This window comes from Ochotona princeps, chromosome 19 (assembly GCF_030435755.1).
Source record: "Ochotona princeps isolate mOchPri1 chromosome 19, mOchPri1.hap1, whole genome shotgun sequence".
Classification (NCBI taxonomy): domain Eukaryota; kingdom Metazoa; phylum Chordata; class Mammalia; order Lagomorpha; family Ochotonidae; genus Ochotona; species Ochotona princeps.
Window position 1 is genome coordinate 29,837,935 of NC_080850.1, and position 27,445 is coordinate 29,865,379.

The 27,445-nt window shown below is 53.1% G+C and overlaps 3 protein-coding genes across 8 annotated transcripts; 2 read left to right on the plus strand and 1 right to left on the minus strand.

The window, feature by feature from the left end:
* The first annotated feature begins 297 nt into the window (after positions 1-297).
* FCHSD1 (FCH and double SH3 domains 1) lies at positions 298-11,545 on the plus strand. Of its 5 annotated transcripts, XM_058677925.1 has the most exons (21): positions 370-393; positions 608-705; positions 946-1,059; positions 1,245-1,290; positions 1,694-1,761; positions 2,113-2,248; positions 2,343-2,479; positions 2,585-2,648; positions 3,423-3,551; positions 3,958-4,080; positions 4,255-4,350; positions 4,714-4,833; positions 5,205-5,309; positions 5,437-5,598; positions 6,520-6,648; positions 6,726-6,809; positions 6,969-7,086; positions 7,202-7,422; positions 8,198-8,285; positions 9,123-9,172; positions 9,313-11,545. In XM_058677925.1, the coding sequence occupies exons 3-21, from the start codon at positions 1,055-1,057 to the stop codon at positions 9,376-9,378; spliced, it is 1,947 nt and encodes a 648-aa protein (XP_058533908.1). In that variant the 5' UTR covers positions 370-393; positions 608-705; positions 946-1,054; the 3' UTR covers positions 9,379-11,545. The 5 variants fall into 5 exon arrangements, with proteins under 5 accessions (XP_058533907.1, XP_058533909.1, XP_058533908.1 ...); XM_058677924.1 differs by lacking the exon at positions 946-1,059 and having other exon boundaries at positions 298-393; XM_058677926.1 differs by lacking the exons at positions 946-1,059; positions 8,198-8,285; positions 9,123-9,172; positions 9,313-11,545 and having other exon boundaries at positions 298-393; positions 7,227-7,407.
* RELL2 (RELT like 2) lies at positions 10,566-13,500 on the minus strand. Of its 2 annotated transcripts, none has more exons than XM_012927382.3 (6): positions 13,125-13,500; positions 12,454-12,693; positions 11,966-12,031; positions 11,813-11,879; positions 11,194-11,379; positions 10,566-10,929 (listed from the first exon to the last, which is right to left on the minus strand). In XM_012927382.3, exons 2-6 carry the CDS (start codon positions 12,635-12,637, stop codon positions 10,566-10,568), a joined length of 867 nt encoding a protein of 288 aa, XP_012782836.2. In that variant the 5' UTR covers positions 12,638-12,693; positions 13,125-13,500. The 2 variants fall into 2 exon arrangements, with proteins under 2 accessions (XP_012782836.2, XP_058533913.1); XM_058677930.1 differs by having other exon boundaries at positions 13,118-13,500.
* Positions 13,501-13,991: 491 nt separating this feature from the next.
* On the plus strand, positions 13,992-26,954 carry HDAC3 (histone deacetylase 3). Its single transcript, XM_004586496.3, has 15 exons — positions 13,992-14,147; positions 14,257-14,339; positions 16,176-16,318; positions 19,776-19,857; positions 19,990-20,046; positions 20,158-20,213; positions 20,529-20,662; positions 21,142-21,222; positions 21,560-21,633; positions 21,795-21,859; positions 22,754-22,843; positions 22,946-23,004; positions 23,242-23,321; positions 23,538-23,695; positions 26,345-26,954. The coding sequence occupies exons 1-15, from the start codon at positions 14,093-14,095 to the stop codon at positions 26,412-26,414; spliced, it is 1,287 nt and encodes a 428-aa protein (XP_004586553.1). The 5' UTR covers positions 13,992-14,092; the 3' UTR covers positions 26,415-26,954.
* Positions 26,955-27,445: the final 491 nt, after the last annotated feature.

Sequence of the window (27,445 nt, forward strand, 5' to 3'; positions counted from 1 at the left end):
ACACGGAGTTGCCCGCCATTCCTTCCCCTAGGCGCAAGGACTGGTATCTGCACATGTAAAAGAACGATGAGAAATAATTACAGGCTGGATCAGTAATTGTCCTAGAAATAGAACCCAGGCGTCTTGACTCCGAAGCCCGGAGTTCCCACCTCCCAGCGGACGCAGCGTCCGCCCCGCGGCCCGGACCCTTCCAGGGTTTTCGCGGCCGTCGCCGGCTTTTGGTTCCTTTGCGGACCCTGGAGCTGGCGAGCGGCGCGCGCAGACATGGGCGGAGCGAGGGCGGAGCCGGCCTTTCTGGGGGCGGGGCCTGGCGGTGGGCGGAGCCCGCTTGAGTTCCGGAGTCGCGACGCTGGCTGCTAGGGCTGGAGCGAGATGCAGCCGCCGCCCCGAAAAGTAAGCTTGGCCTGGGAATGGGGGCTTCTGGAGGGCTTGGGGAGAGAAAGGGTCCAGCGGACATTGGAACCGGTGTGGGAAGGGGGTCATGAAGCTCAACCCAGCAGTTACCGAGGGCACGGCCCCCCTCGGCCCCGCCCCCTCTCTGTGCCCTACGCGGGGTGTTTGTAACATCTCGCGCCCAGGGTCTCTGTCCTGCTTTTAACCCGGACAGGTGAAGCCGGCCCAGGAGGTGAAGCTTCGCTTCCTGGAACAACTGAGCATCCTTCAGACCAGGCAGCAGAGGGAGGCAGATCTGTTGGAGGACATCAGGTAACCCTTTACCCCTTCCAGTACTCACCCCTTCTTCGCCACTTCTGCCATAACACACATCTGCTGGGGATGGAGGACAAGGGCGGGAACCTGTTTGTTAAGGGCAGCCCCTTGCCTCAGGCTTGCCTCTGCAAGCCCCCTCCGCCTCACATAAACACACAGGGACCCTCCCTCCAACCACTGGGCTCCACTTCCCCACCGCCAGTCAAGCTTAGGACAGACTCCCCTTCCCTCTTCCAGACCTGTTGGCAGGTGGCAGGCACTTGTACCCAGACCCTCATCCATGCTCAGCTCCAAGCCCGTAAATGGCCCTTCCACGGTAGGGAGGATCCTGCTGGGCCTCTGAGCGATGAGGTGAGGCTGTCGTGAGTTGCCGCTGCCATGGAGGTGATCTCAAGGACTCAGGTTGCCCTGGGCCCTCCTGGGTTTAATCACACCTTGGGGCTGGCTCCCTCTTCCCCCTGCCCAGGTGGAGGACAGCATGGAGAAGGGAGAGAACAAGCCCAAACAGTAACCCAGCCCCACCCCAATCTCCACAGATCCTACAGCAAGCAGAGGGCAGCCATTGAACGAGAGTATGGGCAGGTATGGGACACCTTCCTCTGTGCCTCCCCTCTTGTTCTGACCCCCTGAACATCCCAGCAGGGCCTATCCACACACACCTCTGTTGTGGCTCAGAGCAAATGCCTAGAGTCAGGCAGCCTTGTGTCAAATTCCTCCTGTTCTCCTTAGCTGCATGACCTGGGATGAGTAAGTTTACTTTTCTCAGCCTCAGTTTTGTTCTCTCTAAAATGGGTATAATATTGTACCTGATCTCTACATAGAAGTAGTTGTAAGAATTAAGTTAGTAAATGTAAGGCATTCTGCAAAGCAAGTGGTATATGCTGTGCATCTGGTGAGTAGGAGTGGCATTGTTGTGTTCTTATCCCATGTTCTCCCACTGGAGTGGGTGAGGGTGGGTGAGGGTGCGTACTGGCTTTCTCTCCAGGCACTCCAGAAACTGGCTGGGCCATTCCTGAAGCGGGAAGGGCACCGGAGTGGGGACACAGACAGCAGGTGGGTCTCATGGAGCATGAGGGCCCCAGGATGGGGGGAGGCCAAAAAGTGGTGGAGAGCTTGGTCCCAGGAGCCTGTGGGGGTGAAGGCTGGTTGAGGGTCAGGGCGCATGAGCTGCAGGTAGAGCTGACACAGCAGCAGGAGACGAGCTGACCCAGCAAGGACACTGTGGGTGGGGGTGGAGGGCATGAGTGATCCTTGTGGCCGAGCTAATGGGCAGATCGATAGATGGGCTCTCAGCCGAGGGGGAGGGGGAAGCTCGCTGTCTCCCATGGTGTGTTGGAGGGGGTGGTCTCAGGAAGCAGTGGAGTGCTTTCCTCCTCAACACAGACCTTCTCTGGGGAGGGGCAGGACAGTGTTTGGTGCCTGGCGCTGCCTGCTCGATGCTACCGTGGCTGGGGGCCAAACCCGGCTCCAGGCGTCCGACCGATACCGTGACCTAGCGGGGGGCACAGGGCGGAGTGCCAAGGAGCAGGTGCTTAGGAAGGTATGGCTCTGTGGCTGGGGGTGAGGAAGAGCTGGCATGGGGCTGCCAGTGGTATGCTTCAGGACTCTGTGTGTCCCTTTCGTCCTGCTGCTAGGGGACAGAGACCCTCCAGAGGGCACAGGCTGAGGTGCTGCAGTCTGTCCGGGAGCTGAGCCGTAGTCGGAAGCTGTATGGGCAGCGGGAGCGTGTGTGGGCCTTGGCCCAGGAGAAGGCAGCTGATGTCCAGGCCAGGTGGGAATCAGGAGGCCTCAAGTGGGGGGTGTGGGGACAAGTGGCAGAGGTAAAGCTAGACACCAGAATCCGGCTTGGCTCCAGCTGTTTCCCTTGCCCACACAGGCTGAACCGGAGTGACCATGGCATCTTTCACTCCCGGACCAGTCTCCAGAAACTCAGCACCAAGGTTCGGGACTGAGGGCATGAGTTGGGGAACAGGGAAGTGGTGGGCAAAGTAGTTTAGTAGTTAAGGAGGCTAGGTTGGATCTGCCTACTTCCTAGAGGGGTGACCTTGGTTAACTTCAAAATGTTCCTAAGTCTCATTGCTTTCATCTAAAAGGTAGAAATCATTTTTTTCTCTTTTGTTTCCTTACCATGCACTTATGGCGGACTTCTGTGTGCTGGCGGTGGCCTTAACTCTGATAGATACAGAAGAGAACTGGTGGAGTTCTTGCTCTCACCACCTGGCTGAGGGACAGAGAAAATAAATATGCAAATAATCAGATTAAGAGGAAAAATACAGCAAGGTACTATGATGAAGGATGACAGAAGGGTGTGGTATAGAAGGAAGGCCTCTCCAACAGGTGGACCGGTGTCAAGAAGCCGCCAGCTTTGCAAAGGTCCAGAGGCAGAACATGCTAGGGAGAGGACAGGGTGTATGTGTTGCCTGATGGGGATGGCTTTGCAGTCTTAGTGTGGCCAGGGATTGGGTACTAAAGTTGCTCAGGAGGATGCAGAGACCAGGGCATGTTGGGCCTGTGATACCACAGTAAGAAACAGTTGAGATTTTATGCCACATGTGCACAGAATCAGCTGCTGGAGGATTCTGAGCAGGAGTAGTAACATTAGAAAGCCAGCAGTTAATAATGTGAAAATCCATTTTTTGTTTGGCTCTGGGTTGGCCTGGAAAGGAACTTGAGCCATCCAGGATTCCCCATCAATACCTATTTGTCCCTCCTAGCTGTCTGCGCAGTCAGCCCAGTACTCCCAGCAGCTGAGAGCGGCCCGCAATGACTACCTGCTCAATTTGGTGGCAACCAATGCCCACCTTGACCATTATTACCAGGAGGAACTGCCAGCCCTGCTCAAGGCCAGTCCTAACCCCAAGTGGTCCTTGTCCCTTGGGAGGGAGGGAGGGACGGGCCTCCTCTTGGTTCCCACTCCCTGTGAGGCCAACAGGTGCAGAGGACCTGTTCTGCTTCTCTTAGTAGAAGCTACACTCTGAGGTTCTGATTTGGCATCTAGTTGGCTAAATGACTTTGTACAGCACAGACCCCTCTGAATCCCATCGGGGTAACCTCACTTCTGCCTACTTCATAACGTCTGTGAAGGTGTGTTTTGAACTGTTAAGCCAAGTGCCCACACGAGGGCCTGTTATTAGAAGCAGTGATAATGCCTGGCTCTTGCCTCCTTCTCCTACCTCATGCCCATCACTTACTCACACCCTGACAGAGGCCTGGGGAAAGCTGGTGTCAGTGTCTCGGGGTTCTCTCCAGGCCCTGGTCAGCGAGCTGTCAGAACACTTGCGGGACCCCCTGATGTCGCTGAGCCGCACAGAGCTGGAAGCTGCAGAGATGGTCGTGGAGCAAGCCCGCCATGGAGGGCAGGCAACTGCCCAGGTGAGGGCTTCCCCCTCCATTCGTCACCCCCACCAGGGGCTCTTTCGCAACACAAACTCCCCACCACTTGTTGGCCTCTGTCCTTCTCACTTTGTCCTCTTTCTTCCGAGAGGCCCAGGGGACAGGCTGGGGCAGGAAGTGAATAATGAGTGACTGACTTTTCCCAACCGGCAGGTAAACTGGGAGCAGGATCTGAAGATGTTTCTTCAGGAACCTGGAGTGTTCTCTGCCACCCCTGCCCAGCAGTTTCAGCCAGCAGGCACTGATCAGGTGAGACTGTGTGCTGCCGCTTGGAATTGAGCCCAATGTAAACAGGACTGTGGTTTTGGCTTCCTGCCCCATTGTCCTTGTCCTGGGATAGCTGAGTGACTACTAGACCTCAGGCAGGGGATTTCTGAACTCTAGGTCACATCCCTTCCACCAGGATCCATGAGGCACCCCTCAGTCTGCCTTTGAGTCATTGCATTGTCCTCTTGTGCCCACCTGTGGCCCCCTACTCAACCCTGTTCCTGGTACTCTTCTGTGTCCACAGCACCTGCCCTCAACTCTCTGTTCTTATCTTTGGAGGGCAAGACAGATAGAAAAAAGGGAACTGGAGGGAAGGAGCAAGCTCAGCACCTCTGTCCCCTGCAGGTGTGTGTCCTAGAGAGGGAAGGAGGAGAAATGGCTGGGGAGAGTGGCCTGGAGAAGGAGATACAGCGCTGGACGAGCAGAGCTGCCCGTGATTACAAGATCCAGAACCATGGGCATCGGGTGAGGTGGAGGGAGGGGTGCAGATGTTATGGGTGGGCAAGGACTGAGAGATGGGGGTTGTGGAAGTACTGAGGGCTGCACAGGGCTATGGGCAGGAATGGAAGAAAGGCCTTTTAAGACAACAGCATGACACAGTGGTGAAAAGCACCTGGGCTTACCTCCTCTTCTGTCATTGTGTGTTCCTGGATGTGGGAGTGACTAAGCCTCTCTGGACTTCAGTTTCTTCATCATTAAAGTAGGGCCAATAATAACACCCCACTTGGAGATAAAATGAGCTAATGCATGTGATGCAACCAGCGGAGTGCCAGGCTCTGAGTGAGTTATACCCACACTGTTTTCTACCCTACCCCATCTTCTGCCTTCCCTACTAGGTGCTGCAGAGACTGGAGCAGAGGCGGCAGCAGGCCTCTGAGCGGGAGGTGCCCAGCATAGAACAGCGGCTACAGGAAGTGAGGGAGAACATCCGGAGGGCACAGGTGAGGCACCAGCCACTGAGCTCTTACCTGCTCGGGCTTCCTTCCCCTCCTTTACCTGATGGAGGCAGGGACATGCGGATGGACAGAGTTGGCCAAGTTCTATTAACTCCCTTGTTCTCCATTCCAGGTGAGCCAGGTGAAGGGTGCTGCACGGCTGGCCCTCCTGCAGGGAGCTGGCCTGGATGTGCAGTGCTGGCTGAAGCCTGCCATGACCCAGGCACAGGAAGAGGTGGAGCAGGAGCGACGGCTCAGTGAGGCTCGGCTCTCCCAGAGGGACCTGTCCCCCACGGTGAGTTAGTCCTCCTTTCTACTCTACTTTGGAGGGAAGGCAGACCCTATGAAATGGGAATCGGAAGGTCGGTGTTGGTTGCAGTAATTAATGTAACTTATGCTTGGGACATCTGGATCTCATAGTGCAAAACCTGGGTTTGAGCCCTAGCTCTGCTTCTAGTCCAACTTCCTGCTCATGTATACCCTGGAAGGCAGCAGGTGATGGTTCAAGTACTTGGATCTCTGCCATTCACAAGGGAGACTTAGATTGAGTTCCCAGTTGCTAGAATTGGCCTGGCCCAACCCCAGTTGTTGCAGGCTTTTGTGGGGAGTACACCAGTCGATGGGAGATCTGACTCTCTAAGAAACTAATAGTAAAATAGTTAATTCAAATAGTAATAGTTAATTCAAAGGGTTATTGTGAGGCTGAAATGAAGTCATCCATATGTAATTCTTTGCATAGTTTCTGGCATGAGAGGGTCATCCATGAACTTGTGTTATGGATACAGTATGGTTGTAAAGCCCTGAGGTTCTAGAAGCAGACTGTAAGTAGTCTGAGTGTTGCTATTCTGCTTATTGGGTGCATGATTCTGGCAAGAGACTTAAACTCTCTGGGCCTCAGCTTCCTTACCAACAAAATGAGATTGGTAGTTGAGCAAAAACATACCTGGATCATCTAGAAGATTAGTATGAGTATACCTAAGGTCCTTAGCATTATGCCTGGCATGTGGTAAACTCGTGGGTCCTGGAACTCTGTCAGCGTGAGTGTTGTCCTGCTCTCTGCAGGGATTTGGGTTGTGACACACTTGGTGACTGAATGAGCAGTACCGGCCTGGAGATAGGATCATGGTGTCCTCTAGGAGTGAGGTGGAGGAGTGGAAGCTCCAAGGCATCCTTGATAGGGGACTAGCAATGATGCCTGTTTTCCACCCCTCTACAGGCAGAAGATGCTGAACTTTCGGATTTTGATGAATGCGAAGAGACAGGGGAGCTCTTTGAGGAGCCTGCCCCGCCAGTCCTGACCTCCAGGCCCCTCCCCTGCCCTGCCCACGTGGTCTTTGGCTATCAGGTACGAATGTGGGTAGGGATCTTAGCCTGCTGGGGCAGGAGACCCACAAATCTTGACTCCTTTCTTGTGGGGCCCAGGCAGGGCGTGAGGATGAGCTGACCATCACGGAGGGTGAGTGGCTGGAGGTCATAGAGGAGGGAGATGCTGATGAATGGGTCAAGGTGGGTATGAGCCCCTGGGTTCTCCCCCTGAATGGAGGGCCGTGGGAGGGACTTCTCTGTGTCCCCAAAGACTGAGCCAGGCCACGCCAGAAGGCTGAGTGAAGGAGAGCCAGGGCTGAGGTCTGCCGAGGCAAGTCTGTTTGCATTCTTGCTGAGCAGGCCCGGAACCAGCATGGCGAGGTGGGCTTTGTTCCTGAGCGGTATCTCAACTTCCCAGACCTTTCCCTCCCTGAGAGTGGCAGTGACAGCAATAATCCCTCAGGGGCAGAGCCCACAGGTAAGAAAAGGAAATTTGGGGTTTGAAGACCCTGAGTTTGGGGGGGACTGTAGCTCTGGGTGTCCTGTCCTGCCACCACTTACCCCCTCTCACCGGGCCCCCTTGATTTCCACAGCATTTCTGGCCTGTGCTCTGTATAGCTACACAGGGCAGAGCGCAGAGGAGCTAAGCTTCCCTGAAGGGGCCATCATCCGCCTGCTGCCCCGGGCCCAGGATGGAGTGGATGACGGCTTCTGGAGGGGAGAATTTGGGGGCCATGTTGGTGTCTTCCCCTCCCTGCTGGTGGAGGAGCTGCTTGGTCCCCCAGGGCCATCTGAACTCTCTGAACCGGAGCAGGTAAGGCTCTATTCTCCCTGGGTCCCCAGGCATCTCTGGGTTGATCTTTCTTCCACACTAACACCCCATTTTCATCTTAATGCTCCTTTCTTCCCGGGGATTACCTTCAACATAGCTTGGGCCTCTCCTCCTTTGGCTGGGCAGAAAAATGAAAACTGAGGTGGCTTTCCTAGGAGCTTGGAGGTCCTGTTTTAGTGCTGCATAGAGTAGAGTTCAAACATCTATCGCATGATCTTGAGTAGGGACTTAACCTGTTCGAGTTGCTTCCTTTGCGTATCACAAGGGAATAAGACAGTCACTTCAGTAGGTTCACTATCATGATTAGAAAGGTGGTGGCACCCAGGAGGTATGTATGATGCTGTTGTTACTGCAATAAAGCAGGAAGAGCATAGGAGTGGGGGTCAGGGACTGGGGCTCTAGCCGGTGCTCTGCCACTAACAGGCTCTATGATCTTGGACAGATGGCTTACCCTCAGTCTCACTCCTCATACAGGAGCCATTTAAGTGCCCACCGCGTGGGATGGCGGTGAGGACTGATTGGGTCATGTAATGCATGTGAGTGCTAGCAGAACATCTCAGAGGGTTTAAGTGTTCAATACTTCATAGTGGTTGAAATATGTTTATCTACCTGAAGGCAAACATTTGGACACTTTCTGTGTTGGGCAGTTGTGAGATAGGAGTTGAAGGTGGGATGAGAGAAAAGGCTGGGGAAGCTCCTCCCTGCCCACCCCCCCTACTTGCCAGAAATAATTCTGTGCCCACTCCCACCCCATCAGGCACTGCCATCACCTTCTCCTCCCAGCTTCTCTCCTCCGCCCCCTGCCTCAGCCTTGGATGGCCCCACTGAACCCATCCTGCCTGCATGTGAGTAGACTTGGCGGTTCTGGGAGGAGAAGAGGAGGGGAAGGAAAAGGAAGCTTGGCATCCTAGGCTGTGCTTCTGCACCCTATTGTAAGACCCACTGCAGCTTGGCCTTCAGAACCTGGCTGACCCGTTCAGATGTACTCTATCACTTCCTACCATGTGACTTCAGGTGGCTATCTAACCTGTCTGGGTCTTGGTTTATGCCCTTTATTGAGGAGAGACATACCACCTCATTGAATTCTGAGAGTTTAAGACCTCTGTAGGGTATGTATGTAGTATTGTGCCCAACATGGAGTGTGTATGCCAATAGCAGCTATTAGATCATGGTTATTACTTTAAAAATGTAACCAGCTTCTTTTGTTTTGTTCTTACACTAGGCACCCTTTGCTGTTAGTATCCTTAAACCCTACAAATACCCACTTTGGGTCATCATGTTCCCTCAGAAAGGTCAACTTTCACTAAAACCTTAGGCACTTCCACCTTCCCTAGACTCCATCTCTGAGTTGGTGAGGTCACCACCATCTCCATCTCCCTAGGCCACTTTGAAGGACACAACACTAAGTCACTCACTCACCTCTTAGTGTCTCATTCTTAGTTCTTGACAGCCATGGGGGTGCGGGTGCTATCTCACCTCCTTCACTTTGGTCCCTTGATCGGAGCAGCATAATGTCCAGTAAGATGGATGATTAGATGGATTGATGGATGAATTTTATGGCTTAGACTCATGACTGTCAATTCAACAAATATTTATAGAATGCCAGTTGTCCCAAGTGCTGGAGATACAGCACTGAACACAAGATCTGAAGACTGATTTGTTGTTCTTGTTTTCACACAAAGCCCTGGAATGCCCTGGACCACTGGACATGACAGTGCCCCGACTCAGGCCGGTAAGGGTCCTGCCTTGGAGGGACTGTGTGTGGAATGGGCTCATTCCAACTGGTCTGGTTTTGTCTGCAGGGTTGAGGGAATGGGTGTGGATGGGCCCAAGGGAGGACTCTGGAGCAGTATATCTATGTGTTCCCTACAGATGCGTCCACCACCTCCCCCACCGGCTAAAGCCCCAGATCCTGGCCATCCAGATCCCCTCACCTGAAGGCCAGGGGAATCGCTGCACAATGACGCTGCTGCCCGTGTCCACGCTGTCAGAGACCCACTCCCTGTATAATCCGCAACAACACAGCCCGAAGTTGGAATCCCCTCACATCCATTCTCACCTCTGCGGTGGCCACAGTTCCTTTCCCCAGTTGTGGGGCAGAACCCCAGCTTCCCCCCAGTTGTCCTCCAGCCCTTCTGCCCACGTGCCAGCTTGTCTTAGGTGGTGAAATACCCTGAGCCCTCCGAGGTTGGAGTCCATTCCCCCAAAATCTGGACTGACTGTGGCCCATTTGTTTCCACCTTGGCTGTGACACCCATCCCCCACCCCTCCACCAACTCTGGCAGCCAGAGATGCTAGGGGCAGGGATGGGGAGTGGGTCTTGGGACTCAGAAGGAGCTGGAGCCAGCATGTGAAGCAGCTGTGATGGTCTGAGCAGATTTATTGACAGTGAATAAATGGCACAAAGCCCAAGCCAGGGCCTGGGCCTTTTGTACCAAGAGGGCAGGGGGCCTAAGGTGCTATTGCTTTAGGGGTCCACTCAGGGCAGGGGCCTGCTCCCACCTGCCACGTATAGAACAAGGGGTTGGGAAAGGTGGGCCAGGCAGCCTGGTGGGCCAGGGAACTGGGAAGAGACTGAGGGGTTGGGGAGGTATGAGACTTCTCCTGAGGTCCCCCAGCCTGAGGCCATTCAGCTCCAAGTAGAAGCAGCACTTGTCCCTTGGCTGTGCAGTGGAGGGAAAAGCCTTTGTGCCTGCCTGCCCCCTGGCCCTTCCAGCTGGTCATCTGTCAGAGTGTCAGAGCAGTGAACGACGAGGCTTGGGAGAGGAAGGGTAATGGTGCTGCTCCTGTTTGGGCTCTGGCCCAGCTTTTCCCAGGGGCTGAAGGACCTACCCTGTTCCCTGGAGTATATGCCCACTCTACCAGCAGAGCCAGGAGTGTGCAGCAGAGGCCAAATCTGCACTTCACCTTCGGGGGCACAAGGGCTTGTATGGTTTCAGTAGGGGTGGGAGGATGAGATTACCTGACTTGGGGCTCAGGCAGACTTGACATCACACAGCCCCTGCTCCCTGTGGCAGAGACACCTGAGCCAAGAGGTGGGGTCAGCAATGGGAGGGGTGCTCCTATCAATGACCCCTTGAAAAGAGGCAATGAGAACTGAGCCAGCTGTAGCCTTGGCCTCATCTTCATACCTGGCAATCTGAGGGGTCTGGTTTGCTTGGCTGTCCATTTACCTCTGGACTTGGCAGCCCTGGGTTTGGGCCCCTCCCTCTGGTCCCCAGTACTGGCTCTGCAGAGGCTCCAGGGTTCCCCTCAAGATTGTAAGGGATGAGACCACTGTCCCTGAGTCTTCCATTCTGCACTGGGGGGCTGGCTAGAGCCTGGGGTTGTGATACTTCGGGGGGCCGCCTCTCGATGGCAGGTGTCCCTGCCCTGGGCTGTCCTCCCCCTGGGTCCTGCCCTCCACCAGAGCCCCAGCTCCTGTCTGGGGGGGAGCCATCACGATGCTCATGTGGCCCATAGCGCTTCTCAATGTGTGTCACCCGGAACCTGGAGGTGGGGGGACAGAAGAGTGAGGTTTAGTGCCAGAACTCAGAAACCATTTGGCCCTCCCCTTCAACCATGGACATCCTGGGTTTCATGTTCACTTCCCTCTGGCCTAAGGCAGAATAGGCCTTGTCAGATTGTGGGCCAGTGACTTGCTGCAACTCTCTGTGCAGGAGGAAAGAGCCTGGGGTCCACATTTGGGGTCAGATATCTGATCACTGGGTGCCCCAGCTCAACCTCTTTTTCCCAGGGGCACCCTATTCCTACCTGCCCACAGAGAACACGGTGGTTTCCCCAGGCCGGGGGCGGCTCTTTCCTTCCTTGGAGCGTCCCTGACGGACAAGTGGAGGCCTCTTGTTCCGGCTACAGTGGATGCAAGGGGCGGAAGAGCCCAGGTGTACTGTGTGGTGATGGGAGGGGGCTCCATCTTGCAGGCTGGAGGTGGCATCCACACTGAACGGCAAGGGAGGGACAGGGCAGGATGACAGTTGCACTTCCCTGCCTGTTCCGTTTTCTAGTCTCTTCAGCACATCCTCAAGACCCCCCAAGAGCCCCATTTCCCTCAGGACCCAATGTTCCTTCTTGCTTTTATCTAATAAACCCATTATGGAGATGTCAATGGCTATGTGCTTTCCTTCCCAGAAATGGCCACAGCTTAACCCCCAAAGAGCAGCACTAGGGATGAATCCTTAGGTTGACAATAGCCAGATGGGAGATACCGTTTGATGGACTTGGATTTCTACAAAACTTTTCTCACTGTAAGTTACCCAGCCTCACCCTTCCTCCCCTCCCCACCTCAACACTTGCATAGACACTGAGGGGACTGTGCTGATGTACAGGAGGGTATAGGCAAGCTAAGTCATGGTGGCCCTTGTTCCCAGCTCACCTGGAAAGCTGCACTGTCCCTTCTCCCTCACTGTCCCCCAGCATCTCCTTCAGGGCCTCGGCGTTGGCTGGGCGGGGAGAGGAAAAGAGGGAGTCAAGTGGAGGTCAAGTGTGAGGAAGTGTGGGCAGCAGAGCCCAGGGCCACCGCACTCACCTTCATTTTGGATGATGCAGCGAACGATCTTCTCCACCGTGTCCTCATTCACGTCATCATCCTCGGCTGAAGGATGAAAGAGGTTGGCAAGAAGTGGGAAATGAGTCAGCTTGCAGGAGCACAGCGTGGTGGCCTTGTGGCTTACTGCTCCAGAAGTACCCCTCCAGTACTTTGCCATCATGCTAGATTTGAGTGTTTGGGGGGCTGGGGAAGTTGATGGGAGCTGGATACTAGTAACAGTGGACCCTTCTTGCCCAGGCTGCCTCCTCTAGCCTTGTTTTCCCAGTGGTGTCCCCACTTGCTGACTCAAGGACCTATCATTCAGCATTCTGCAGGCTTGGTCAGGTTTTGGCCTGGATCTGTCATTTGGGGAGGCAGACACAGAGGGGGTGAGGAGGGGACTAGGAGAGAGAGGTAGTGGAACCCAGGAGTGGGGGGGCGGGGAGGAAGGGCAGGTAGGGCTCCAGGCTTCCTCACTCCTCACTCACGGGGCTGGAGCTGGGCGTCGTCAGGCTCGGAGCCCCTGGACGTGCGGCAGCGGTAGCCTTTCTTCTTGAGCACGTGGCAGATCATGAAGCCCACAAGGCCCATGAGAAAGAAAACCAGCACCAGCAGGAAGAGCATGTACAGCCCATGCTGGGGCGGCTCCAGGTCAGGCTGTGGTTCCGACATGAGGCCCTGGGGGGCGAGCACGGGCCAGGGAGCCTCCTGGGTTTAGGGGACTGCAGCTGGAAAGTGGTAAGGGAGGAATGCCATTCTTAGGATCGGAAAGGGGCACACCTCAGGGGTCCTGTCACACCCCATTCCTGACCAGGGAGCTGTCCGGGCTAGAGGTGCTGGTTTGCCCAGAGCTCCCATGGCAGGAAGCCTGACGGTGGCTGTGCAAGCCCTGTCACCTCCCTGGTCCAGGCTCGACCCCGACGCCCAAGCCGTTTCCCTTTCCAGCTCGTCCTGCATCAGCCTCCCTCCCAAGGACACTGCAGTGCGAGATGAGACAGAATGCTCAGGCGGCTGTGGCACAAATCGCGCCCTCAGCGTCCGCACTTTCTCCGCGCCAGCCTGAGCCAGGCCTCTGCAGCCGCCTCCCCTCCAGGAACTCCCGGACCCTTCCCTTCCCTTTTGGATCCCTCCCACCCCGGCCACCTGGCCCACCCGGTACCGGTGGTTAGGTTCTGGTTCCAATTCCGGCTCGGCTTCCGGCTCCAGGGGCGTCCTAGTTCGGCTCAAGGCCCCCGACGCCCTCCCGGTGCTCATCCCTTGATTCCTCCCCCTCCCCCTTCACCGCCTCACCGGCTCCCGGCTGTGGCTGCGGATACCGGTGCGGTGCTGGCGTTGGGGGAGGGGGAGGAGGATGTCCGGGATGCGGGCTGGTTGGCCGCGGCAGGCTCTGGGTAACTCGGGCCCTGGGAAAGGGAGGAGATTGGGGCAGCCCCTGCAAGCCTCCCCTGGGTTCTCAAATGCCTTCGCCCGTGGCTTGCCAGGGACCAAGGGGCGGAGCGCAGGTGTGCGGGTCGGAGAGCGTGAGCCTTACGCGCGCGTGACAGCGCCGACCACCTCCTCCCCACCCCCCGGGGGATAATACGTGGCACAGAGGCTGGGTCCAGGTGGGGGACAGCAGGTTAGGCGGGGCTGCTCGCCTCTGGTCTATCCCGCACGCCTGGCGCAGCTCCTGCCCTCAGATGTCCTGGCTGAGTGGACGCACGGGAGTCTTCCCGGTGGGCCGGGGGAAGCGGGCTTTTCTGCACCTGAGAGGGGCGGCGTGGCGGGATCTTCAGGGCTTCCTACAGCAGTGACCATTGCCTGTGCTCGGTTTGGGGCAAGTGGCAAGACAGGATGGATGGCCTGGCTTCCCGAGGATTTGACCTCCGCCCGCAAAGAAATGTTTCTCGCATCCTGGGACGAAAGCCACCCGTTCCCGGGCACAAGCCCGGCTGCTCAAGTCCCAGAGCCTCGCAGGACGCAGCCGGCCGAGCGGCGGAACTCCGCAAGGGGGCGTGGCCCGGGCGCGGCCTCCGGGCGGGGCGGGACCGCCCCCGTTCCGCAGGGGCAGGCTGCGTGCTTGCGCAGCACGCACGGCCGGGGGGTGGGGCTGGCGGCGGAGGCGCGGGGCCTGCTCCGGCCGGCACCATGGCCAAGACCGTGGCCTATTTCTACGACCCCGACGTGGGCAACTTCCACTACGGTAAGGAGAGAGGGTTGTGAGTGAGGGCCCGGCACGCAGAGGTTTCAAAATCGGGGCTGCGTCTCCAGGGGGCGGGAACTGACGGACTCTCTTCTCCCCTCACCCCCAGGGGCTGGGCACCCTATGAAACCTCATCGCCTGGCGTTGACCCATAGCCTGGTCCTGCACTACGGCCTGTATAAGAAGATGATCGTGAGTCTCGCTGCTTCTGGGGACTGGGGGTGAGGGTGAGCCGTGGCTTTAAGGATAGGTGGGCTGGACTGGATGCACTAAGTGCCACCCGCCCCTGGAGTCGGGGGTGGCAGAGGATAAGACACCAGCGGCTTCCGCTTATGTGCAAAATGTTGAGGAGGCGTCCTATGACTTAGCTGGAGTTACTTTTGCACCTCAGGCTCGCCCTTTGACCTGCGGACCAGCCCTTGGTCTGGAGTTAGGGTGTTCTGAGGGCTGGCTTGAAGGCAGCCTCCCCTGTGTTTGAGGGTGTGGGTAGGGCTGTCCACGCTGGATCACTGTGTCTGAGAGTGAGGTTTGCCTTCTATTCCAAGCCTTTCCCTGCCGTGTCTCTCCATCTCCAAGGAATCAGAGCTCCAGAGAGAACTCTGCACCACCCTGCCTGTAAATGTGTTCATGGGTATCAAAGACCATGGGCTTCCCTGGGTGTTCACAGCTTGGAATAGCCCTCCACACTTTTGCCTGATATCTTCCTAGTCTCCCATCTGGCAGACTACCCACCCTGTGGGTCCCAAGCTTGGAATTTAAAGCTATGAATTACATGGGGTCCTACCAGTTGAGCCCAACCCTTTTTTTTTAAGGTTTATTTATTTTTATTGGAAAGGCAGATTTACAATGAGGAGAAACAGAAAGAACCATCCACTGGTTCACTCCCCAGATAGCCGCAGTGGCCGGAGCAGAGCCAATCCAAAGCCAGGAGCCAGGAACTTCTTCCGTGTATCCCACGTGGGTGCAGGATCCCAAGGCTTCCAGCTGTTCTTGGCTGCTTTCCCAGGCCATAAGTAGAGAGCTGGATGGAACTGGAGCAACCAGGACATGAACCAGTGCCCGTATGGGATCCTGGTGCTTGCAGGGGGCGGATTAAACAAATTGAGCCATTGTACTGGGCCTGAGCCTGACCCTTCTGAGAGCTCTTAATCACCAACATGGCTGAATGTTCATTCATTCAGCATGAGTGAATCATGTTGAGGCATAGACAAGTGGATTGGTTGTAGAAAAGTGAGGTGATGGGCCCCCTGTGATGGCTCAATGGCTAAATCCTCGCCTTGTATGCACCAGGATCCTATATGGGTCCTGGCTGCTCTGCATCCCATCCAGCTTCCTACTTGTGGCCTGGGAAAGCAGTAGAGGATGGTCTGAAGCCTTGGGACCCTGCACCTGTTTGGGAGACCCAGAAGAAGCTCTTGGCTCCTGACTTTGGGATGGCTCAGCTTTGGCCGTTGTGGCCACTGGGGAGAGTGAACCAGTGGATGGAAGATCTTTTTGTCTCTCCTCTCTATAAATCTGACTTTCCAATAAAAATAAATAAATCTAAAAAACTTACTGTTAAAAAAATGAGTGAGGTGATGTTAGTGCAGGAGTTTGGGGGCCAGGGTCCCTTGAGATGGTTTACCTGTGTGTAATTGTGTTTTCTGGAAGAAGAAAAGCTCTTCCTCCTTGCCCAATTTTTAAAGAGATTTATGTATCTCAGTTCCTAAAAATAAAAGCACCTTCCCTCTTAATTAGAAGGTGGGCATATTTACCATATCATTGACTTCAGATAAGAGAGAATAGAATCAGGAAGGAGGTGAGTGTGGGAGTCAGGTAGATCAGTGATCAAGATTGAGAAGTTAGGAGAGGTTAAACGGGTTGGGAAAGAAGGAGAGGAAGGGGAGGAAGCAGTCTTCCAGGATCTTGATCACAATAACCCACCTGGCTGTTTCAGGTTGTTGTTCTTTGCCGGGCTCATGGTGGGTGTTCTTGGCACTGGGAGGGAGATGGATCCTGCCTGAGTTCCTCTTATGTCTCCATCCTGAGGTCTTCAAGCCATATCAGGCCTCTCAGCATGACATGTGCCGCTTCCACTCTGAGGACTACATTGACTTCCTGCAGCGCGTCAGCCCCACCAACATGCAAGGCTTCACCAAGAGCCTCAATGCCTTCAATGTGGGCGATGACTGGTGAGGGGAGATTGCGACCGTTTGTGGCCAGCATTTTGATGCCAGTCATTTTCACGAGGTCTTGGCAGCAGGAGGAGGACTGGGGGGGGGGGCACTTATCAGGGTGTCGCCAATCACTTTCTTATTCAGTAGTTAGTGATCATTTGCTCTTGGTTAGGCCTTGTGCTAAGTTCTGGGACTGCAGTGATGGGCAACACTAGAATTTTAATATCAGTATTAGTCTTTCCTCAGTTTCATCAGCTGTGCAAATAGTAATCAGATTTCTTCAGTTCTCATATATATATACGCACATTTAAGATATATGTTTTTTAAGTGAAAGTCAGAGTTACACAGAGATGTGCTGGCTCACTCTCAAATGGCTGCAACAACTGGAGCTGGGCCAGGCTGAAGCCAGGAGCTTTCAACTTTACTTGCATCTGCTATATTGGTATCTGGTATTTGGGCTACCTTCCATTGCCTTTGCAGGTGAATTAGCAGGGAGCTAGATCGAAAGTGGAGCAATCAGTACTTGAACTGGAGCCCATATGGGATGCTGGCATTATTGGTGAAGGTTTAAACTGGTGTGCCATAAGGTCAGCTCCATACATGTGTGTGTGTGTATCACACATATACATACATACATATGTGTATATATGTGTGTATCACACATGTACATACATACATATGTGTATATATGTATATATCACACATATACACATATATATTTGCAGTTAATTATCTGTTTATTTATTAATCAAGATCTAAATAAAGTCTACATATTGTATTTGGTTGCTGTCTTTTTTTTTTGTCTCTCTTTTTAAAGATTTATTATTTTTTATTTGAAAGGCAGAGTTACAGAGAAAAGGAGAGTCAGAGAGAGAGAGAGAATCTTCCATCTTCTGGTTTTCTCCCCAAATTTCCCACACTGGCCAGACCTGGGCTTTTTTGAAACTGAGAGCCAGGAGCTTTGTCCTGGTTTCTCATGTGGGTACAGGGGCCCAAACTTTTGCCATCCTCTGCTGCTTTCCCAGGGCCATTAGCAGGGAGCTAGATGGGAAGTGGAGCATCCAGGACTAGAAGCAGCACCCATAGGGGATGCCAGAGACACAGATGAAGGATTAGCTTGCTCTACCATGGCTCTGGCTCCTGTTGTCTCTTGAGACTTTCAGACTGTGTTTCTTGTGATGGTAGCATTTTTTGAGTGCATATTCTGCTAGATGTTACTATGACATTTGCTGCGTAGCCACCTAATTATATCAGCCCTGAGATCTAATGGTTGAGTCACATCACTGGTCACTAGAGGTGATAGGTTTTTTTTAAAAACCAGGGGCCATGTTTTTTAATGACTTCACTGTTGTGAAGTCTGGCTGAAGCAGAGAGCAGCTCCTCGGGCTGGTGTGGGCACCTTCCTGCCCTCCCCACACCTCGCCGGCACAGTGTGTCCTCCCAAAGAGATGTTCTCTTGGCACAACTCTGCACGGCCTTCCCACCCTTCTTGGCGCCTCTGGACCAGTGGGCCACCCACGCTGGCCTTTGGAGCTCTGCCCTGCACACGCCGTACTGCTATGTGCCATCCAGTCATATACTGTCTTGGAAGGTATCTTGTTTCTTGGTGGCTGTTCTGGCCATTGTTTTTGAGTTCACTTATAGCTCTGGGAGTGCAGAGTCAGGCTCTGGGCCACAGCTAGGCGCTGTAGCTGCTGTGTATGCAATGAAGAAATCTTTACCTCTGTGCGGTTTGTGCTGCCTCAGCCCTTTCACACTGAGGCCACACCGTGCTCTGCGTGTCAGAAGACAGTCTGGCCAGACTCCCTCCCCACTCCCTTTTCATTAGTTTCTGACTCTTTTCAAAGAGGATGAATCTAAGACTTGTAATAAAAAGACAATTGCAATCCCAGACTTATCAAACCCACCCAAAAATCCCTCTCTGTAGAGGCAGCTACTTGTAGCCCGTTTTCTTCTGGCAGTTTTGGATTTTCAAATACTAGTAATTTACTCTTCACCATAATACTTGATTACCCGCTGTCGACTAGACATTGTGGTCAGTCTCAACAGCGCCTGTGAGGCAGGGTCCGTTAACTGCTTCCCTTGACAGATGAGACCTCTGCAGTCCCCTCCAAATTCAACAGCTTGCCTAGTCGAACAGTCACTAATTTCCCACGTAGGAGGTGGAGACCCAGATATTCAAGCCATCATCTTCTGTTTTCCCAGGCACATTAGCAGGGAGCTGCAGCCAGAGCTCTGATACTAGGTGCTGGTGGCACAGGCAGTGTTGTGATGTCTCACATCAGCCCCAAGCTTTTCCTGTTTTAAAAGTCAGGTTTAGGTGCCCAGCACGGAAGCCTAGTGGCTGAAGTCCTCTTCTTGCATGTGCCAGGATTCCATGTTAGCACCAATTCATGTCCTGGCTGCTCAACTTCCCATGTAGTTCTGCTTGTGGCCTGGGCAGGCAGTAGAGGATGGCCCAAAGCCTTGAGAACCTGCACCCACGTGGGGGACCCAGAGAAGGCTCCTTGCTCTTGGCTTTAGATCAGCTCAACTCCATGGTGACTACTTGGGGAGTGGACCAGCGGATGGAAGATTTTTCTGTCTCTGTCTCTCCTTCTTTCTGTAGATCTTTTACAATAAAAAGTAAATAAGTCTTAAAAAAAATAAATCTATTAAAAAAGAAGTCAGGTTTAGGAAGGTATAATTTGCGTATAGTAAAAGTCACCTTTTTGTAGTGTAACAGTTCTGAGCATTTGGATAGAATGTGTCAGGATAGAAAGTATTTCTGTTCTGCCAAGACGGTGGCTCACACCCTGCAGTAGTTGATTCCTTTTGCTCATCCTAGCTCCAGTAACTATGAATCTGCTGTCTTGCTCTCCTAGTTTGCCTTTTCCAGAATGTTATATAAATCAAGTCATGTTGTATGTAGCCTTTTGTGTCTGGCTTTAAGCCTCTCCTTTTCATAACAGAGTGAAGATGACAGTAATTATAGTTAACATTTATTGAAGGCTTACTGGGTGCCACACACTGAGCTAATGATTGTCAGTGGGTTATCTCGTTATTAGTAGTCCACATATATCAGAATACAGTCCTTTCTTTATAATATGTGACTGTAAAGTATATTATTAAACACTGTGTTACCATGTGGTGCACAGAGAAGACTGTTTTCAGCAAAGCAGACCTTGTGTTTTCTCAGCATATTTCCTTTCTCCTGTATATCCAAGAACCTCAAAGCTGTTTGCTTCTTTCTACAGCTGGGGTGCAAACTTCCTGGCAGAGTTCAGTAAATCTCTATTTGCTCTGCACGGGGCTTGGTTCCCAATTTGATCCAAAACTGTTGGTTGAGTGAATTTGCAGATACGCTCAGGTGGGCAGTGGGAAAGACAGTGTTGGTGGCAAATGGAGATTGGGGGCAGGTGGGTGAGGAGGGCGGGGAAGGGAGGTGCTGGACCGCAGTGAAAGGGATCCAGCAAGTTCCTTTTGCCTGCAGCCCAGTATTCCCCGGGCTCTTCGAGTTCTGCTCCCGCTACACAGGTGCATCTCTGCAAGGAGCAACGCAGCTGAACAACAAGGTGATGTGGCCCCAAGTCCTCCCAAGCCCTTGCCTCCCTGTTTCTGTTGGGCTCTAGGCTCTGGGCCCTAACGCTGACCCTGGGCTCGCAGCCTTAGGCACAGGTAGCTGCAGTTGTGTGTTTTTCTTTCAGATCTGTGATATTGCCATTAACTGGGCTGGTGGTCTGCATCACGCCAAGAAATTTGAGGTAAGGGAGGAAGTGAGGGGGGACACAGTGGCTACCAGTAGGGATGACAGAGGAGAGGGCAGCTGGTTGGAGGACTTGGTCCTGTCTCCCTAAGACCAATGTCTCACATAGGCATCTGGCTTCTGCTACGTCAATGACATTGTAATTGGCATCTTGGAGCTGCTCAAGTAAGTGACCCTGAGGGAGGTGGTGCACTTAGGAGATTCTTGGAGGAGATTCCTCAGACTCCACCCTGGCCTTGACCTCCTCCATCTCCCACGTTCATGCTGCCTGCTCGCATTTCAGCTATCTCTGCACATCCATTTCCTGTCCCTGCCTCCTGCCTGCAGGCGGGAGCTCCAGGGTGGCCTTTGGGAATCTGGTGGGATTGCGTTTTAGCTGGGTTGGTCAGAAGCTGACTCTGCATAAATCAACAGTCTGCTTGCGTGGAGTGTGTGTGGGTGGTCATCCTGCCTCAGACTGGGGCTCGGCTCTCCCCCCAGGTACCACCCCCGCGTGCTCTACATTGACATTGACATCCACCATGGTGACGGTGTTCAGGAGGCTTTCTACCTCACCGACCGGGTCATGACAGTGTCCTTCCACAAATATGGAAATTACTTCTTCCCTGGCACAGGTATGGAACCAGCACTGCTCTCCCTGCCCCTCACCTCAGTTCTGTGCCGTCGCTGCCTCCTTGGTCTTCCGGTCTCAGCTCGGGTGTGCATGCCTCAGAGAAGCCTTCCCTGACCACCTCAATTATGGGGATCACCTGCTCCTCCCCTCCTCTGTCCTCTTGCGTTTTTGGTTCCTCAGAATGCTCACTGCTCCTCCACCTGCTGTACTGTTTTGTTTACTATGTCCTTCTTCTTATATGCCCCCTCTGCCAAGAATAAATACCAGCTTGGTGGGTACTAATGTCAGTGCTTCAGTTCACCCAGAGCATGCTGCATGGTTTGGCTCATAGTAGGCCCTCAACAAAATTTTTGTTGTTGTTGAATGAGTGTGGGCTGCAAGAGACTTTAGTGGCTCTGCAGAGTCTAGCGGAGGGAAATGGAGATGACGCAGCTGGGTGTGCAAGCTTTGCAGGTGTGGCTAACCTATACTTCCCTCTAGGTGACATGTATGAAGTAGGAGCAGAGAGTGGCCGCTACTACTGTCTGAATGTGCCCCTGCGAGATGGCATTGATGATCAGAGTAAGTGTTGGCACCTTCTCCCTGTGTACTGGAAGTACACTACTTTTGACTCATTATCTACTGCTGGGCTGGATGGATGAGTGGCCTTTAGGGGGACCTGAGCCCCCAGAAATTATATGCAGCATACTGTGTGTATGTGCCTTTTTTGGAAAAGGGGTTGGTTTTGTCAGTCACTTGGAGCGGTCTGGGAGCCTGTTCAGCTGCGTGGAACCAAAGGCTTGATTCTTTAGGTTGCCCCTTTGCTAGGCTACATGCTCTCTCAACCCCCTTTTTCTTTTTGTTCCCTGTCTCCCCATCCCCTTGGGGTGCCAGGTGTCTCTCTTTGGCCCTCTCCCAGGTTACAAGCACCTTTTCCAACCAGTTATCAACCAGGTGGTGGACTTCTACCAGCCCACATGCATTGTGCTCCAGGTAATACACTCAGGACTGCCTCCTGAGGGCTTGCCTGGACTTGAGGAAAGAGCAGGGAAGAGGCATGTCCCTGGGGGGTGGCTGTAAGGAAGCAGCGGACATCGGTGATGCCCTAACTGCAGTGGCCTAACTGCGGCCCCCTGGGGTTTTGCTCTTTGCAGTGTGGAGCCGACTCCCTGGGCTGTGACCGACTAGGCTGCTTCAACCTGAGCATCCGGGGACATGGGTGAGGCTCATCCTTCCTCCTTGTCCTGCTTGTCCTCTTTCCATGGGACCACATTCATGGAACCTGACCTCTTCTTGGAAATGACTTACAAGTATAAATTGCACTTGAACTAGAAATACCATACTAAGCAGGGTTCCTTTGATGGTCATTCATTCACATGAGGTTTTCATTAAGCACCTATGATGTTTCAGGCATTGGACTAGGTGATGTGGATGTCATGAGGAAACGCTGCTGGAGTTTTCAGAATAAGATAGAAAACAGACAAAAAAGAAATATGCAGATACAATTCCTAAGTTATTATGAAGCCTGTAAAGGAAGGAAAGTAGCTGAGACATAGGGTAACAATGGAACCTATGCCTCAGCGTGATTTCTCAGCCCTGCTTTCTGCAGGGGCAGGATTTGAACTGAGACCTGGAGACCACAAAGGTCCAAGTTAGAAGCAGAGCGAGCCTGTCCTGGAAGGGAGGGGAGCCCGTGGAAGGTTTGGAGGCAGGGAAGAACTGATGTAGTGGAGAAGGTGAAATCTAACCAGTAGAGCCAGAACACGGGGAGCAGGCAGAGGTAGTTTGCAGTGAGGTCCAACGTCACTGGGGTGAGATTGTGTGGCTCCTTTAGACCTTGTCAAGGAATTTGAACTATACTCCAGATGTGATGGGAGGAAGGCTTTCATGCAGGAGATAATCTGGGATAACCCGTGTTTTCAGGTGGCTGTTTAGTGGAGAAAGGTGTAGGGTAAGAGTAGGCACAGCAATGGCAGCTTGATGAATTTCATTCCCCAGATCGAGATATGGAGCTTGGTAGATGCTTTGTGCCTCTTTTCAGACAATGCTTGGAGGAGGATACTTTATCTTTGGCTCACCTTCCCCATCCATTTCTCTGGTTTCTTTTTGACAGAGAATGTGTGGAATATGTCAAGAGCTTCAACATCCCTCTACTGGTGCTAGGTGGTGGTGGCTATACTGTCCGAAATGTGGCCCGCTGCTGGTGAGCACGCTTCCTCATTCCTTTTCTTCCTAGTCCGGTGTAAGTGAGGTGGGCCCTTCAGCCTGCTTGGTCTGTCTACCCTGCCCTGCTGCTTGGTTTCAGGACATATGAGACGTCGCTGCTGGTGGAAGAGGCCATTAGTGAGGAGCTCCCCTATAGTGGTAAGGACTGCCTCTTGTCATCCCCCAGGAAGGGCCTTCTCCCAGACTCCCGAGCCCAGGGGCAGATGGGATGTGTTACATGCTCAGAACTCTAGACTGAACCCTTTTGAGTTGAAAAGAGGCAAGACATCAGGAAGCTATTTCCTAAGGGGTCTGCGTGGGAGGGAAAGCGATTGGGAAGGCTTGAGACCTGCCTGGGTGGGCCTGAGCCCCTGCTTCTACCAACTCCTCCCCAAGAATACTTCGAGTACTTTGCCCCGGACTTCACGCTGCATCCAGATGTCAGCACGCGCATCGAGAATCAGAACTCCCGGCAGGTCAGCGGCTCCCAGGAGCTGACCCCAGGGTGGGAAAGCCTGGGAGAGGTCCTGCTCTGACCTCGGGGGCAGCCCAGGCTGAAGCAGAGGCTGCAGGGAGGGCAGTGGCTGGTTGGGGCACCTGGACTGGAGCAGCACTTGAGAGTCACACCAGAGGGCTGGGTGGCCTGGGAAGCCCTGCTAGCTGCTCACCACCTGCTCTTGGTCTCCAACCAGTATCTGGATCAGATCCGCCAAACCATCTTTGAAAACCTGAAGATGCTGAACCACGCGCCCAGCGTCCAGATTCATGATGTACCTGCAGACCTCCTGACCTATGACAGGACGGACGAGGCAGATGCTGAGGAGCGGGGACCTGAGGAGAACTACAGCAGGTCTGGCTTTGGGACCTGTGGGTAGGGAATCCCAGCAGGCTGGCCAGCTAGCTGGCTGGGGAGGCTGGAGTGGGCAGAAGCATGTGTGAGGCTTTGACCCTGGCTTACTTCCTGCAGTCAGCTGCAATTCCCCTGCCCTTCTCTCCTGTGTTTAATGAGGAGTCTCACATATTCGAAAGAATACTAAAATACATCAAATTTTCACTCACTCCAGACGCATTCCACAGAAGCAAGTACTGCTTAGGTTTGGTTTAAAAAAATTTTTTTTGAACTTGCTTGAAAATAGGAGCTACACAGAGAGAAGGAGAAACACAGAAAGATCTTTCTTCCGCTTATTCATTCTAAAGGGCTGCAGTAGCTGGGGCTAGGCCAGGCCAGGTCTGCCAAGGGCCAGAAACTTCTAGGTCTCCCATTTGGTGGGTCGTTTGGGCCATCCTCTGCTGCTCTCAGAGTCATATTAGCAGGGAGCAAGATAGGAAGTGGAGCAGCTGAGACTCAAACTGGTGCTAGTTGAGTCCTGGCGTGACTGAGGGCTATCCAACCCGGACACGCAGGCCTCCCCCTGTCTGGTGTGAGAGGTTGGGCCAGATCTGCAGTCTTAGAAATGCCTCTGAGTCTTAGAAATGATCTTTCAAATCTCTCTTCTGGCCCTGGACTTCTTTCCTCCATAAATCCCCCTCCTTCCCTCTGCTGGTGAGTACCCAGGAGGGCCGCATGGCTTCCTGTGCTAACAGTCATCTCCTGACTTACCCAGTTATCAGAAGGCTGACTTTGGGCATTGATTTTAATTGTTTCATTGCTTTGGTAGAAGCTATTTTTAGGTTCTTTTCTTATCAGAGTTTGGCTTTTCGTCAGTAGTTCCAGGCTGGCATCTGGGCCTCCTCTCGGTATTATACCGCCCCCTTTCAACAGCCAGCAGATGCCTCAGGCCTCTTCCTGTTTCTGAGCCTTGCTGCACCAGCGGACTACCCACGAAGTTCCTGTTCTGCTTTGATGCCTATAGCTCCAGCATGTGGTTGACTGGCAGAGTCGTAACAATATGAGTGACCAAATTTGTGGGTTGGCTAAGCATCAGACTCCATACTGTGTACTTGATATTGTAACAGTCATATCATCATTCTGTTACTTGCGGGCAACCCTAAGAGGTGGATCTGCAGAGAGCTGCATCAGAAGTAAAGCAGCCAGGACACAAAATGGTGCCCATATGGGATGCTGGTCCTTGTGGGTAGAGATTAGCCTGTTGAACCACCATGCTGACCCTGGGAAGATTTTTCAAAAAGAAAGCAGCCAGGCCCAGGTAAAGTACTCGTCTTGCATGCTCCAGGGTCCCATATGGGTGCCAGTTTGTGTCCCAGCTGCTCGACTTCCCTTGCAGTTCCCTACTTGTGGCCTGGGAAAGCAGTAGAGGATGACCCGAAGCTTTAGGATCCTGCACCTGCTTGGGAGACCCAGAAGAAGCTCCTGGTTCCTGGCTTTGGATTGCCTCAGCTGCAGCTGTTGGAGCCACTTGGGGAGTGAACCAGTGAACAGAAGATCTTTCTGTCTCTCCTCTTTAGAAAATATGACTTTCTGATAAAAAAAAAAGTCTTTAAAAAAAAAGAAAGCAGCCACTTGAATTAGCTTCATTGGCACCTCAACTAAAAGACCTGGGAGGAACTTCTCAGGGAGGAAGTTTAGTCCCATTCTGGCTTTCCTCACTTTTGAGGCCCACAGGCCCAGGTTGGGTGGTCCTGTTGGTTCAGGCATCTGGTGCAGTCGAGGGTGCGAAGGGACTCAAGGAGCAGGCTCTGCTCCCGTGTTGGCCTTGCCAGGGCAGGCCACAGTGACCCAGAGACCTCTCCTAGAGGCCGCCTCCCAGGTGCCATCCTTAGATCAAATCTCCACTCTAAGTCCTTTCTGGCATATGACTTTGCATCTAAGCATCTGTATGAATTAAGGGAGCTAAATGTTGTTCAGACATGGGACTGAATCCAAGATCTAGCCCCTCCTGGGCCCTGTGTTACCCTCACATCCCTATTCCCAGTACAAGTTTATGACATCAGGTCATGCCTGTGGTTCAAACCCCCCTTTCCTTTGCACCTAGAAGGAAGTCCCTTAGCAGGCCCTCCCTAGTCTCTCCACTCTGCAGGCACTACACCCAGTCCTCCTGTCCTACCCCTTATTGTGGGACTATGTCAGTTTCCTTCCACATCATGATCCCCACACTTGGTTTTCTTGGGGTTTGGAGTATACTTCCTGGAACCTCTGTCCAGCCACTCCCGGCTCAGACTTCAGGTCTTATATTCTGAGAGCAGCTTTCTCATATCCATCTTGTCTGGAGTGTCATCCTTTGCCTTCCATTGCTTTCAGTTGTGGTAGTTATTGCGTTTGTATGTAGTACTCTCCTCCATTTCCTTCATTCATCTTGGCCAGTGTCATCTATTAGGGAAGTCTTTGAGGACAGGCCGCCTCTCCAGTGGACTGTCTCCAGCACAGTACAATACCTCAGTGTTTCCTGAATACGCAAAAGGATAGCTTGGTGAGCAGTCTTTACCACCAGGAGAAGAGGAGCGGTTTCCTGACGCCAGCCCCAGACAGGGCTCTGGGAGAAGATAGAACTTGGAAAGTGGAATGAAGCATCCTGACCATGTGTCTTCCCTTGCTTTGCAGGCCAGAAGCACCCAATGAGTTCTACGATGGAGACCATGACAATGACAAGGAAAGCGATGTGGAGATTTGAGAGCAGCTTGAGATGCTGTGTATTGAGAAACTCCTTTTCACTCTTGGTTTGATGGGAGGGCAAGAGTGTGAGTCCCCTGGTGTTTTGACTGGCCACTCCCAGGACATTTGGGAACTCTGGAGAAGGGTTTGGAGACCACAGCTGGGTTTAGAACCATCTACTCCCTTCTCTTCTCTCTCCCACAACCTAATGATGGTACTTATTAGGAGTGAGACAGGGACAGAAATGTCTGGAACATTTGGGCAGTGAGCCCTAGAGGCCATTCCACAGCCCTTTTGGCCCCTTACTTCCTCCCTGCTTCCCACCAACCCGGAGATTCTAGGGATGAAAAGGTTTGGGACATAGGTTGCCTCTGACTTGCTCCTCTACTGCAGGCCTGGAATACAAGGCAAGTATTGAGGGCGGTGGGCTGGCCCCTAACAGCACAACCCCAGGTTGGTGTTGAGTAGGGGGAGGATGTGAAAAATGTCCTCACTTTTGGCTTTATGTCCATTTTACCACTGTTTTTATCCAATAAACCAAGTTGGTATTTTTTCTACATATTGCCTTTTCTGGTAGTATTAATTCTTGCTGCATCGCCTATAGGCAGAGGAGGGCCATGATGCACACAGTAACCATCAGAGTTGACATTCATTCAGCATGCCTGGTTAGGCCTTGTGCACATGTTCTACCCGGGTAACGCTGCTTAGATTCGGGAAGCTGATGGAGCATTTCTTTGTTGAGTTGAGCAAAGCTGGGTGGATGACTAGCTTGACAGGAAGCAGAAGGCGATTTTAGGGTGTTGGGCCTGTGTGATCCAAACAATGATGCTGGTTGCTGAAGACACGCAGGGACTTGTCAGATCCGTAGCACTGAGAAGTTCGTTCCCATTGTGTGAGAAGCAGTGCCGGGTACTGCAGGAGCCGCGTATATGAGCCCATCTCTGAAGAACTTTACGATGCAATAAGGAGAACGAACGGTAAGCGTAGCTGACAAAAGCCTGTGGTACAGAGTGCTAAATGAGTCCATCTTGCTGTCACGTGGTCTCATCT